The sequence below is a fragment of the Chelmon rostratus genome, chromosome 14 (assembly GCF_017976325.1).
Source record: "Chelmon rostratus isolate fCheRos1 chromosome 14, fCheRos1.pri, whole genome shotgun sequence".
NCBI lineage: Eukaryota > Metazoa > Chordata > Actinopteri > Chaetodontiformes > Chaetodontidae > Chelmon > Chelmon rostratus.
In genome coordinates, this window is record NC_055671.1 from 3575354 (window position 1) to 3589975 (window position 14622).

The following is a 14622-nucleotide window of genomic DNA, read 5'->3' on the forward strand; positions in this document are numbered from 1 at the left end:
GTGCAGAGCTGAGGTTTGAGGTTAGCTGAGGACACGCTTGTGTCTCATGGTAATGTGTTTACACTCACTGGCCCTCCTGCTTCCTATTCCCACTCCAATGATTACATTATGAGCACAATGCTGGTGTAAGGTTACTGAGTGCAGCAGCAAGAGGGCTGCTAAAGACCAGTATGAGGCTGATCAGACCAAAATACCCTCAGCCCTAACCAATAATACTAGAGCACAGCCTGGAGCACGGTGGGGAGAAATGAAAAGGGGCTCACATCACAACGCTGAAAGGATTTTCATCCGTCAGTATCAGATGAAAAACCTTCAGCGGAATCTTTTGTGGGCTGCAAGCAAGCCAACGCAATATCTCAGTAAGAGGAATTTGATTATAGTACCACAGCTCAGTACCGAAGGAGAAACGTCTGCCCGTGTTAGTTTTGCTGAGTCACTTTAACAGAGGAAGTCTGATACAGAAGGAAGGGAGTGACAAAGAAGAGGCAGGGATCACAGGGAAGAAACAGCTGGACACAAAGGTGTCCATTCCAAAACACACCCTGTAAGGAGCGAACGCTTGTTATCACTCTGTAATCCACGAATTTCAATAAAACATTTGACCATTTGTTTGAAATAAATCCCAGAGCTGGAATGTCTCACCAGCAAACACTCTCGACGGTAATGACCTAGAAGTTCCTCATCATGCCCTCTGTAGAGCCCTTTTGACAAAAGCTCCTTGTTGTACTGGTATGAGTAAATCAGATACATCAGAGCCTCCACGTAGCTGGAAAGGGAGAGACGAACAGATGTTACAATCAGGAAAAACTGTATCAAAGTTGCACTACGAACTTGCAGAGTGAACCATTTCAAAGAAGAAATAAACTTGATGAACTCACTGCACAACTAGAAAGCTAGGAGTTGCACAGACTGTAAGTTGCTGCCCTCTGCAGGTGACATTTCAACATTTATCAGCTGCTGCAGACGGGAAATCGATCGAAAATAAATGTAACGTGCCACAATAAACTCATATGAGTTAAAGCTCTAACAAGGTAGCTGGAGACCGAGTTCAATTTTTCCAATATCAGATATTAGTACGAGCACTGCGAAGGCGTCATCATACTTTGTCTTCTGAAAGAGCTCCAGGCCGGTCACCATGAAGATGGTCGTCTCGCGGAAATTCCGGTAGGCCTGATGCCACATCTGATGAAGAGAGACAGAAGTTACCAAATTCAAGTCCAAAAAGTCACATCGACTGGCAAATGAATAACTGTGTTACAGCCAAGGCTATAAAGAATATGTACAATACTGCATTAAAGGCAGTATAAAAGGAATCAACTCTACTATTTTAGATAAAGAACACCCAGAAGACGCCGCTGCTGACCTCATATTCATCCATGTTGACCTCCTCTGGCTTAATTAGGTCCAGTTTGGCACGTGCCACATTCATAATGCTCTTACATCTGTGGGAGAGGTGGGGCGACAGGAAGAGGAACCGGCGTTAGTGATGAGATGGTGAGTCATTGTGAGGTACTCCAGGAGATGAAAGAGTCCACCCTGCCCCTAGGCCTGAACATGGCCTAATGAATCACTCTTTAGTGCTGAGAGGAGAAGTGAAACACTCCTCCGGAGGCTCCTATTGAGGCCACATGCACACATAAATCTAATTATCTTGCTCAAAATAGAGGAGAAGGGAGAAATCAGTTTTTCACTCATGAATATGGATTGAGGCCAACAAGCGTAGTTGAAAAGTTTTAAGAGATAGTAAGGGGCATTACAGACCTTAAAGACAGCAGCATCACAAGGTTATTAGTGAGAGAATCTTGATATTTGTCGGCAGTATTAAAAAATTAATTAATGGACATTCGTCTCCTAAGAGTTGTGTTTGAACAAAAGACAGGGAATACCATCAGATTGGTTTTACGGCAGAAAAGCGTTGATGAGACACTGTCAGACAGTGCTGACAGTAAACCTGTATGTCCTATATGTCAGAGTCAAGCTCTCTGCTACCCTCTGCTGGTTATTTTGAGGAGTTGATTTGATGTAAATGGTTTAATGTGATTCTTTTAAGTGAGCAAATTTCAGACAACCAGAATAAAAGAGCGGAACAGACTGAATTATATACCAGATTTCTTTAAAAATGCAAAGCTGTGGGCTGAGTGTACAGTCTACCTACCGCTCATCGAAGGCCAGGTTCCTGTCAGCAAACTGCGTGAGCAGAGTCCTCTCCAGGATCTTCTTGGGTGCCTGGTTTTGGATGAAGTAGACGATGATGTGCTGTAGTCGATAGTCATTCTCAGGAGATGTGTCCTCTTGGGCGAATCTCAAAAGACGAGCATACTCCAGCTTTATGGCCTGACCAGAGAGACAGAGACAGAAAAGTAAAGTCATGCTTAAAACCTCTACGGCTGCGGTGGTGTGGACATGGATACTACTAGGTATTCAGGCTCTCTCGAGTTGAGTTAGAGTTAAGGGTAACCTGTGAAGGTATTTTAAACGTCTTCAATTTACAAACGTCTGGACAGAAAACTTTGAGTTGATTTACCAAGCAACAATCCACTCAGAGTGAGATGCAAACTCACTACAGAACTTCTACAGTGGGCTAAATGTGTCTCCATAGGACCGACACATGGATCTAAATATTCTAATATTTCCAGGTGGGAAACCACATTCACTCGCTCTCTCTTATGATCTCCTCTCTCTGAACTGGAAAACTGTTACACATGGAATTATTATTATTGAAATATTGTATTTGTGGAAATCTTTCTCAGCTGGCTTCAGTGAATTTCTCCACTGTGAGATCAATAAAGCCTTATCTAATCTAATCTGTTAGATTAAAAATGTATCTCTCTCTTTTGCTTCACTATACACGAGGACTGACACGAGCTTCTGGTCGGTTGGTCAGTTGGTTGGTCAATGTGCTCTTGTTCAGCCAAATTCTCATTGGCTGTACAATCACTGGTGTCACTTTCTTTAGGAGAAACATGCTTTTTAATCCAGTGATCAGGACACAGTTTAATCCACTGGACCAAACTGTGTCCTGATCACTGGAGCTGTTCCAGTCTTTGTATGCGTTCCCATTTGATTGTGTGGCACAGGAGCCTTCAATGTTGCTTGGCTGTTACCCATGACATGTAAGCAATCAGATAAGACATTGACCAAGACTTCAGAGTGGTGACTACAGGCAGAGAGAGGCAGCAGCTTTGGAGTAGATCATTTTTGGATTAATGTATTCTATCTGCAATCAGATTCTTTTTAAGTAGATTTTTATCCCCATTGATCATTCCAAATTGAATCAATTAAAGAACAGGTAGGATTTCAGTTGACCAAGATGTTCTTGGTTTGCTACAGTCCTATTGAGAAGTGACTGTCATGTGAACTCTGAGATTTGAGCGATATGAGCTCAATTTAAAGGGAAAGGCAACAAATATTGGAAACTTGAAGAAGTATTTCATCACTGGAAATATGTTCTTTACACACAACTGGGCTGTCTATGCAGTAGAGTGATGCAAATATTTTCTAAATTGGTACTACATGACCGGAAAACAGAGAAAAGGGGATCTGGGATTCCATTATTACACAAAAGGTAGAAAACTACAGTGACCAGAATGTACTACGCTGCACCCGACCACTGAATACGTCACTGGTGGGTGATGTACTGCGAGTTGGGTGGTGCTTGGTTTTGACTGATTCCAAGTAACGTTGGCCTGGTCACAAACTTTCCCATATTACAGCTAAATGATGCTCTAAAATATGTTTCTGAAAACATCTGAGGCTAGATTACAGTGCAGTTACAGAATCTTGATTCATATTTGAATTTCCTTTCTGTGAGCCACCCCTCTCTCAATCCGAGAGAGAGTGGGGGCCAGCTCTCTCTCACGGTCCAACTCCTATGCACTTCATGCCCAAAATAATGTGAAGTACCATCTGTATTTCGAACAGCAGCCCTACAGGCAGCAATCGTCTGCTGGATGACAGTTGCCAACAAATGAGCGTGGGATCTCTGGGTGCAGGCAACATGGAGGAAAGTTCAGTAGTAATTATTTGCATGTACTACCCACATTATAATGATACAAAGCTGTTTAAACATCTGCAAAGTTTCTCTTTTAGCAGTTTAGAGCTGAGAATCTGATCTATGCAGCACAAGTCTAAATACAGACCCCCCCCTCCTTCTGTTGAGATGTAGTTACTGTAATAGTTACTAAATACTGTAATTGTGTTAAGTTAAAAAGCACACAGGAGAAGATGAAGAAACAGATACAGATAAAAGAGGTGGATGAAGGTTGAGTGGGTGAGTAGTGGAATGAGAAAAGATCAAGGTGTGTACCTTAAAAAAGGCTGCCTCAGGCCCATTCTTTTCATATATGCTGCTGGATTTGCCAATGGCCATAATTATACTCTGCATGTTGGGGGTCATCATTGCCTGCCCAGGAATCAGGAACCACGTTAAACACAACAACAGGTACTTGTGACGAACCAAGCAAGGTCGACCACTATGTTATGCGCCCTGAGGCACTACAGTAGAGCATACCGCAGTCTGGGCATGCTAGACATCACTCAGCAGTCCATGCATTGGTTAGAGTGACACAATTGTGAAGGACACAGCCAGTCAGTTCCATTGCACAATGTGCAAGTCTCACAAGGATAATGTGTGAAAACCAAGGCAGCCATGTGACAGCTGTGTGTGAGAGATAGCCAACAGTGCAGGGGACAGGCTGGAATACTGACAGCAGCAACTCTATACTCAGGACATACTGACCTACAGCTACTCTCAAGCCAACCCAAAAGAAAGACAAGCTATGCTTCCACGATAACTAACATCCCCGAACAATAGCTTCTGTTTTATATACAGGCAAAAGTTAGGTATCAAATGGACAACATACAGCAGCTAATTAAATTCAGTGGATTTTCTTGTTTGTTTTGTTTACTTAGGTGTGACTTGTGTGATGAAGCAGACTTTCTGCAAAAGGTCAACCTGCGTTTGTGCCAAGATGCAGACTGGCTCAAGAAGAGACTTTTCACACAAGAGTAATGCAGGAAGGCCAACTGAGAGGTCAGTCGTATTGCTCAGCATTTTCAGCCTCAAGCCAATCCTGAAATCAGCTGGCATCAAGTGTCAAGAGTTTCTCGGGTGTGAAAAACCGTATTCAGAGCCACGTGAATGGGCAATGATGCTCTCACTCCAGATATCAAACAGGCACAGACTTCTCAGCACAACAACGGAGATGAGGTTTGTCTGGGCGAGAGCTACCTCGTCATCATACCCCCCCTCCTCTGATTCAATGACAAAGGTCCCCACATTAGGAATGGCCACCTCAACCGTGCGCTGGCCAGGGGACTCATCCTCCGTGACCAGGTCAGGAGGAGGGGTGGAGGGGGTGTTCACCTGGACCTCAGGCTGAGGGGAGGTGGGAGGGGGAAGAGACTGTAGAGACAATGGAACAGATGAAACAGGAAGGATAAGAGTACAGATGGAAAGGCTAGGAACATTAAATGTAGAGGGAAAGAATACAGTGAAATATTAGAAAAAAAACAGCACTCATCAAACAAACTCCTCTGAATACTGCAGGATTTCATGCAGTCTCTCCAAAAGACTGACAAACTGTCAGCTGACACTGCCTTTTCAAAACTGGGATTGACAGATCAACTCTTAATCCTTAGTCAGACTCACTGTGAACAATTTTGGACATGAAGTTGGAAACCTGAATGAGCAAGAAATAGGGATTAAAAAGATAGTTTCATATTTGTTCCAGCATGTCTTAAAAAAACACTCACATGGCAATATGGACAGTATAATTATACTTTTTTTGTTGCTGTGGGTACTCCCCCTCTCTATATTAGCTGTGAAAAGTTCAATTTCTTAACCCACTTCAAATCTAACAATGGGGGAAAAAAATCCATAGTTCTCCTTCTGTGCAAAAAAGCATTCAGCTAATGTGAGGCTTCAGCAGGCTGAGTTAGCCAAGCAGCTATTGTTTTGTATTCTCAGTAAGAAATTCCCTCTTATATATGTTTCCATCCTTCATGGCAGCTCAGCGAGGAAACTCTGTGCAGTTTTGAAAAATGCTGAACCCATCCTCTGACCCACATTCAAGGGGTTTTCAACCACTTGGGGGCAGTGGAAACAAGCTGAATGGAACCAAACACAAACATACTGTATTATCATCATCACTGATTTTAAGATGTGTTTCTGACCAGCTGGCAAATGTAAGTCCAATATTCTCTTCCTTTCAGCTCTGGTGTGGTCATAGCAAAGCTATGACTGTGGTGAGAGAGAGAGGAAAAACAGTGAAGATGCAGGTCAGAAAACCAAAACAAAGAGCTAAAAGTCCCCATTAAGCTCTGCAGAGAAAAGGGGGGACTGCACAGCTGAGTGAGCTTTATCTGTGAAATCATCACAGAGTGACATCTTTCACATACAAGTGATCCACTGTTAAAATAATTAGGATTCTTTGCAGTTCAATGCCTCATCCAACTGATCAAGTTGTAGTTTTATATCCATGTCTGTCATATAGTACATGCAGTGAAGACTTAGAAAGAATTTAATAAAATGTATGAAGTTTTTTGGTGAAATGGAAGTTATCACTATATTGACATGTATGATTTCAGTGAATAATTTCCAGTGAGAAACATGTTGTCTTCTCTTAGAGAAGGACTGATAATGAGCTTGATCACATGGTGCAACAACAATCACCTGGAGCTCAGAATCAGCAGAACCAATGAGCTTGTGGTGACTACAACGCTTCAGATATGGAAGTTACTGCAAAGAAGCTACAAACTGTAAAACTTGGATGCTTCACACACATCTTCAAGCCAGCAGCACAGAAGATCTTTACAATCAGCACAGTTTCAAGGTGGTCAGCGATTCAGTATCTGACCAAATGTGAAATATGGTCCCAATCTCCCCTTCTGCTCCTGACTTATGGTTTTGAATAATGGCCAGAAAAGTGTTTTTGCAGAACATTATGATGTCACAATGAAGCTGACCTTGGACCTTTTGGATACAAAATGTCATTTCATCCTATGAGATGTGTGAAATGTGGTCATATTTAGCATATGAATATTTGAGTTCTAGTCAAAAATGTGTTTTTTGAGTTCACACTGAGCTTTGATCACCAAAGTCTGATCAGCTCATCCTTGAGTCCAAGTGAAGGCTTGTGCCAAACTTGAAGAAATTCCCTAAAGGTGCTCCTGAACGGGCTTCCCACTCCTGCTGAATCATTTTCCAGGACTTCTCCGGACATTTTCAGAGATGATTAGGGCTGGGTACTAAACTTTGACTGGCTTAAATACTATCAACGTCAAAAAATGCCTTGACATTTATTCACTACCAAATTTTAATGCTTACGTGTATCTAACTAGTATTTAACTAATACTCAATGATACCCAGCACAGGTGATGATCTCGCTGGTATGACTGACAGGGATCTATACACACCAATATATTGAATAAACAAGTTGGGAAGAAAGCTATGTTGACCTAAAATCCTGATTAAAACAACCAGAATTACTAGCCAGCAGTGACTACTATTTAAATCTCAAGGATAATGTAAGTAACAGTATTTGAAGTTGCAACCATTGAAGTTGTAATGCCATCCAACCTGTGCGTGCTACCCCATTACATGACTCGAGCATGTGTTCACAGCGTTTCCACTACATGGTAGCCTATTCAAAATACTCCATAAACATTTGAACATTAATATGACCCTGAACATAATTTAGCCTTTCAGATGGCAAAGTTATCTGTTTTGGGGAGCTCTGATAGATAACACTGTGGTTCATTCTCAGCAAAAGAAAAACAGGAGAAAGTGTTCTCCATCACTGGAAAATTGGTCAACTGTTTTCCAGGTTTTCCAGGATGTGTGGAAACCCTGAACAGCATCATAATATAATAATATATGAAACAGGATCCTGATGCAAACAATTAGTCTTAATGGAGTTGTCTGACTTGAGTTGCTGAAGGGGAGATGAATGTGGATGAAATAAAATAAGACAAAATAAAAATAGAGATGCATACACCTCAGTTTGTTGATTAATTTTAACAAACTGCCGGCCATTTAAAAAAGACAAATGAGCACATGATGGGTGACAATGGCTCAGTGTGAGTGTGGTGTACTGTGTGTTTTACATACAGCATTTAACAGTGTCTCAGGGCTTCTCTCGTCCTGCTCAGCTGCAGCCCTGGAGATGGCGCGCTCGGTGGCCTCCTGCAGGTGCTTGGAGTCATTCGTGGGTGATGGCTGCTCCATGTACTCTGGATCCTGCTGGGGTACTGCAGGAGGGCCACGGCACCATCAGAGAAATGCACATAATGCATGGTTATTTACGTTTTCTTTTCACACAAGCACTTTCAAATGTTTTTCTACATCCACACAAATTCAAAACAGCAGTAGACTGGGTGCAAATGTATCTGCATTATTGTGGCCATGATTGCAGAAATTATCCAAAGCATTTACCAATATCCAACATTACATGGAGAAAGCAAAGAATTTTTGACAGGTGTCTAAATTAAAAAGTAGTATATGTAACTACAGTGTGTCATATTAAACTATAAATGCATGGTTGGTTGAATAACAACTTAATATGAAATACCTTTCATTGCCTAATTTATCATCATACTTTGTGTCCACCATAGTTCAACAGAAGTACATTTGAGTGCTTTGAGCTGAATGATGTTAGCTCACTTTCATATAGCCAGCACTTTACAGTCCAGACCTTTTCTCTAATATACTCTGTACATTGCATACAATATTATACACAACAACATGTCAATAGGAGTTAAGAGTTCTAACGCTGCATGCCGACATCTCAAGGTCATTTCCTCATCCTTTATAGCTCTCTAGGGAACAAGAGGTTTTCTGCATTTATCTTCCTACCAAGTATTGATTCTCAATTAAATATTCTACTCTGTATTCTGAGTGCCATGACCCTGACCTGCGTTGTCTGGAGGGCTGGATTCAATACTCATGGGCTGTGGGGAAGAGGAAGAAGTGGAGGTGCTGGATGCTCCTGAGGCAGCTGCAGCTGCTGTGGCCAGGGCCAGCTTCTCCTGCTGGGCCTTGCGGGCCTGCAGGGTGTCCCACTCCTCAATTTCCTTGTCAAACAGCTCGTTGTCCTCCTTCACATACTGCTTGAGGTCTGGAGGCAGTTTGTCCATGCCGCTGAGTATCTGTCCCGTTTCTTTATCAAACTCCTCTGCACAGACAACAGAAAGAGACAATTAACATAATCTGGTCTGCTAAAAACCATGACAGCTTACTGTATGTTGTGTTTAAACTCTTTCAACAGACAGTAATTACTATTTATTTTAAAAGAAAAATGCTTTTGCTATCACCCCGACGACATGAATTGAGAAGATTCAAAGCTATACTTTTGTCCTTTCTCATTCAACAGTAGGTCTGTGTTGAGTGAACCACTGCAAACTATTCAGCAGGGTAAATGGCGAATATAAAGTCTGAGTGGAATTAGCTTCATTTCTTTGATTCAACTGAGCCAACATGAACAAGAAGTTAGTTAGTGGGGGTGCAACACAAAGCTACTATCAGTATCTGCTTATGTCATAAACAATTGTATTCGTTATATAGAAGAATAGGGGAAGGGTTATAAAGGAAGTAGTTAGAAATTGTCCAGACTGCTCACACAATGTACAAAATAACTTAATATTTGAATCATGTACTTACATTTTTAAAATAAAAAAAGCATGATTTGTATTTGACAAATGTCATACAAATAATTTGTATGTTGATCACATCTCCTCAGAGGGTACTATCAGTTCATCTCTGAATAATGTATTGGTAGTCATTTACATTCCTTGTGGTTACCGCCACATTTGATGGTAAGAGATAATGTAAGCGGAACGTAACAGTATGTGTTTTTGAAAAAAAAAATGTCTGATTTAATAAAGATATGAAATCCTGACAGTTCCTTCAATTGTGCATCAAAGATATATTTGAAGCCTACACCTTGGTCCATGTGTACCTTCTATGAGAAAGGGCTTCTTCTCATTGATATACATGAGACAGTAGGCACTGGCATTGCGGTAGCCTCCAAACGAGTCCCTGACCAGCTCCTCCCAGGACGACTTGGTGACAGAGATGTCGTTGTACTTCATCCAGCAACGCTGATGTGGGTCATAGATGTAAGCCCAGTAGTGGCCTGCATTAGCCTGGCCTTCATGAACCAGGACTGCATGAAGCCGGTATGGAACCTGAAACAACACAAAGAGGATTTCAAATCCTGATTGGAGCAGTTGATGTGGCTTTTTGTATTGCAAATATGACTGACGACAGAAAAGTGCTGCTCACTTGCATCATAGATTTGTCAGAATACATTAGCTCAATGGTTCTGTGGATTCTGGTTATACTGCCCTGCAGATCTGGTGGGAAGAACATCACAAACAATCCATTAGTATGTATCAATCTAAACTGAACTTCTGCAATATCACATGCCTTCATGCTGAAGGAACCACAGCAATGAATATCATAAAGGCCAGCATCTGGAGACAGGTAGACCTACCACGGGTGTCGTTTTCCACTTCACTCCTCCAGCGATGCAAGCAGCCCTCGAGCACCCTCAGCTCTTCTTCAGTGATGTGGCGCGGGGCAGGGTGCATGGGGAGATCGGGAGGTAGCCGGGACTGGGTAAAGGGCTTATGAATGGGTACTCTCTGCTGCTGGGCTGCAGCGGGAGCTGCAGTGGGACCTGAGGCAGGGCCTGAGCTCTCTAGGGGAGGCAAGGAATCTTGCTCGGCTATGCTGCAGGGTGGGAGAGACAGCATATAAAATAAGCTTAAAATGCAGCTTAAAATAATGAAAACTTGCTGAATATGACTTGGAAGCCTCCAAAAAAGTAAGAGGGTTTCAAATAAAGGTTCAGATAATGCGAGAACATTTTTATGGGCCCATTGTTTCCCTGTTTGCACCCTCCCTTTATTCATCTCAGTCACCTCCACCTTCTTCCTGCTCCTGAAACTAAGAGCAAATGATGGAAAAGAAGAAAAGCAGTGACAACAAACAGCAGGCCATCTGTTATGAAACCTACCTTTGTTGGGGCAGCTGTTGTCCTGTTGTGCCACCGGGGGGCGCTGATGAGTCAATGTCTTCCACTGGGGAGGTGCACACTGGCTTACTGGAGGCAAACTCCATGGCATACTGGAGGACATCTGCCAGAGGAAACCTCTTGGGGCCTGAGCCATAACTCAGATACCTGAGAGAGAACAGAGAGAAAGCGGGGGTGTCAAAGAGATGCAGGGAAGCCGGGGAGCGAGTAAAAAAGCAAGAAGAGCACATAAAGACAGATGAAGAGAGCACTCCGTCAGAGTGATGGCTGTCTAGAGAGCTCTGTTGAGCTTGGCTAAATAAACAGGTGTAGGTGGACAAGTAATACCTCTCCAGTCGCTGTTGAAGCAGCGTCAGATGCTCTTTGAGCCTCCTGATCTCTTCCCTCTTGATCCTGGTTATTTCCCTGTTCCTGTCCATGTACCTAACAACGAAGACCACAGTAGAGGCTTCAGTCTTGAAGGAAAAATATCTTATTTACTGCAGAGACACTGTAGATTCTACAATAAAGGCCAGTGCTAATATTTCTATTACCTGTCCATGTAGAGCATAGAGGGGAACTCAAGCTTGTTGTGGATCTTCTCAGGTCGTCCCAGTGCTTGGTTGAATTCAAATCTTGACAGTTCAAAGGTCAACACAGGAGGGAGTTCTGTGAACCAGTGCTGGAACAAAATTGGATGTTGATTAATTCTCTTATCATATCGACAATATATTTTCTATAGTCTTTTGTATAAATGTACATATACATAGTCAACTTCTTATTTTGTATTTTCCATTGCCTTTGCTATTTGCTATTTTTATTGATGCTGCCTGTAACACTGTTTCCTCAGCTGGGCTTAATAAAGCTGATCTTATCTTACCTTGAATATACAGTTTGGTAGAAATTTTCCCTTTAGACTAGTGTTGCTTAATTGTTCACCTGACACACATCCTGATAACATCTACTTCGTAATAATCCCATGTGAGAAGTTGTTTTTGGTTGCTGATTTAGATTTGACCTGCCTTTCATGACCTTTGATCTTTTGGATATAAAACATCATCACTTTATCATTTTATCAGACAGACAGATAACACAAACATATAATGCCTCAGGCCAGAGCTAATCTGAAATCTGTGACCATCAGTCATTCATGCTGTCCTCTATCATCCTCTCTCTTACCGCTGATGTGGATTCACTGCCCGGCAGGTATTGCTAGTGGGCAAGAATTTGCTTAATTTTAAGATGTGTGGCAAATTTGTTTAAACTGCTCCAGTCAGCTTTCATGCCTGGCTTTTCACTTGCGCTTACAGTAACAAGCATAGTGGTCGTTAACACAAGTAATATTCTTTACTTGTGGCTGGATTCATTGTCTCCTCTGCAGTCTCTCTGCTCTGCTGTCTGCTCTGTTTATGTGTGTGAGTGGTGGAGCTCAGCCTCAGTCAAACACAGACAGACAGAAGGAGACAAAGACTGACAGGAGAGGCTGCTTGTGTGACAACAAAACCATTTCTTGATTGATTAATCCCACGGACTGGTTTCTTCCAAGTAATAATAAAAAGCTTTCGGCTTATTACAAATTTAGAACAGTTCCAATTCAAAACTGTGTTCCAGGAGCCAGTGCGCCCAAATAACTTTTCACATTCGCACACTCCAATTTTCAAAGCAAAATATTCACACTGTAGAGTCCTGTATATAATAATCATCACCTAACTCTTTTTGTGATTTCACGCTTATGACCCCTGCTAACCATTTTCTCAAGGGAGAGCCTGAATTCCTGTGTGATGTGAACGGAGCATCACTCCTGCTCTGTCTCCAGTGCTCACTTGTGCTGATGGCTGGGGCTTTTCCAGAGGGCTTCGTGCCATACTCATCTGTGCACTGGCCTGATAATTAGCTGCTCCCAGCTGCTGTGGGACAGCGAAGGCAAGGCTACAGCTAAGCAGAGGTCAAACTCAGAATAGCATACATGTCACATAAGAGCAAGGAGGTCAACCCTTTGGAGATGATCCACCAGATAAACCCAAATGATTAAGCCTGACTGTCTTCTCTTTTGAAGAATGCCACCAGTGGGTGATGACTGATTGTTTTGTGAAAGAGTGACTTGGTGCTGTGCCACAATAAAATGTACAGTTTAAGTCAGAAGTTTACATACACTTCAGTTTAAGTCATTAAAATTCATTTTTTAACCAGTCAACAGTCATGTAAACAAACTGCAGTTTTGTTAAGTCGGTTAGGACGTGTACTTGTACTCCAACTATTGTTTACAGTCAGATTATCTGTCACTTACTATTCACTATATCACTGTTCTAGTGGGTCAGAAGTTTCCATACACTAAGTTGGCTGTGCCTTTAAACAGTTGGGAATATTCCAGAAAATGATGTCACAGTATCAGCAGTTTCTCTCATTTTCAGGTCTAAATTCAAACTCAGTGCCAAAATCTAAAAGAAATCAGCCTCAGAAATAAAAAATGTGCACCTCCACAAGTCTGGTTCATCCTTAGGAGAATTTTCCAAACACCTGAAGGCACCTTGTTCTTCTGTACAAACAATAGTATGCAAGCATAAACATCATGGGACCGCACAACCGTCTTCCAGAGATAAATGTGTTTTGGCTCAAAAGAGCAAATCAATCCCAGAACAACAGTAAGGGACCTTGTGCAGATGCTGGAAGAAATGGTCCTATATCGACAAAACCTGAAACGTCACTCAGCAAGAAGGCAGAAGCCACTGCTCCAAAAACACCATAAGCCAAACTATGGTTTGCAAATGCACATGGGGACAAAATTCTTTTTGGAGAATTGTCTTCTGGTCTGATAAAACAAAAATAGGACCATTTGGCCGTAATGACCATAGCTTTGTTTGGAGGAAAAAGTGAGCGGCTTGCAAGCCGAGGAACACCATCCCAACTGTGAAGCATCAGGGAGGCAGCATCATGGCATGGCTGCTTTACTGCAAGAGGGACTGGCACACTTCACAAAATAGACTGCATCAGGGGGAAGGAAAATTATCCGGATATACTGACGCAACATCTCAAAACATCAACCAGGAAGTCAAAGCTTGGTCAAAAAATGGTCTTCCAAACGGGTAAGAGCAACAAAGTCAATGTATGGAAGTGGACATCAGTGTGTGCGAGCAAGGAGGCCACCAAACCTGACTGGTACACAAGTTCTGTTCTGAGGAACGGGACAAAATTCCAGCTACTTACTGCAGGAAGCTTGTGGAAGGCTGCACAAGATGTTTGACTCAAGGTCACCAATTTAAAGGCAGTGCTACCAAATACTAAGTGCATGCAAACGTCTCACCCACTGGGAATGTGATGAAAAAAATAAAGTAAAGTAAATAAGTAAATAAATATTTCTCACTAATATTATTCTGAAATTTCAGATTTTTTTTTTTTTAAAGTGGCGATCTTAGTGGCCTAAGAAAGAGACTGTTTACTAGGGTGAAATATCAGGAATTGGGAAAAACAAATCCTAAATGTAATGGTAGGGAAAACCCTGATTTATACACATTACATACAAATTTTGGCAATCTCACCAATATTCCGCATTTTGCAGTTTATTCCATCTTTCTTATTCCATCAGTGTTTTCTGCATTGCAGAAATCAC

General features: G+C 42.0%; 1 protein-coding gene across 3 annotated transcripts in view; it reads right to left on the bottom strand.

Annotated features, from left to right (window-relative positions):
* Nucleotides 1-14622, bottom strand: part of usp25 (ubiquitin specific peptidase 25) — a 34483-nt gene that overhangs the window by 3598 nt on the left and 16263 nt on the right. For 2 of the 3 annotated variants that reach the window (XM_041951899.1, XM_041951898.1), the window contains exons 11-22: nt 11570-11697; nt 11364-11459; nt 11019-11183; nt 10494-10732; nt 10283-10353; nt 9957-10185; nt 8913-9173; nt 8111-8250; nt 2156-2334; nt 1364-1442; nt 1103-1182; nt 643-766 (exon numbers count right to left, since the gene is read on the bottom strand). In XM_041951899.1, coding sequence (XP_041807833.1) covers nt 643-766; nt 1103-1182; nt 1364-1442; nt 2156-2334; nt 8111-8250; nt 8913-9173; nt 9957-10185; nt 10283-10353; nt 10494-10732; nt 11019-11183; nt 11364-11459; nt 11570-11697 — 1791 coding nt within the window. Of the gene's footprint in view, nt 1-642; nt 767-1102; nt 1183-1363; nt 1443-2155; nt 2335-4306; nt 4403-5230; nt 5405-8110; nt 8251-8912; nt 9174-9956; nt 10186-10282; nt 10354-10493; nt 10733-11018; nt 11184-11363; nt 11460-11569; nt 11698-14622 lie in introns of all 3 variants that reach the window. The other variant, XM_041951900.1, reaches the window with a different exon arrangement.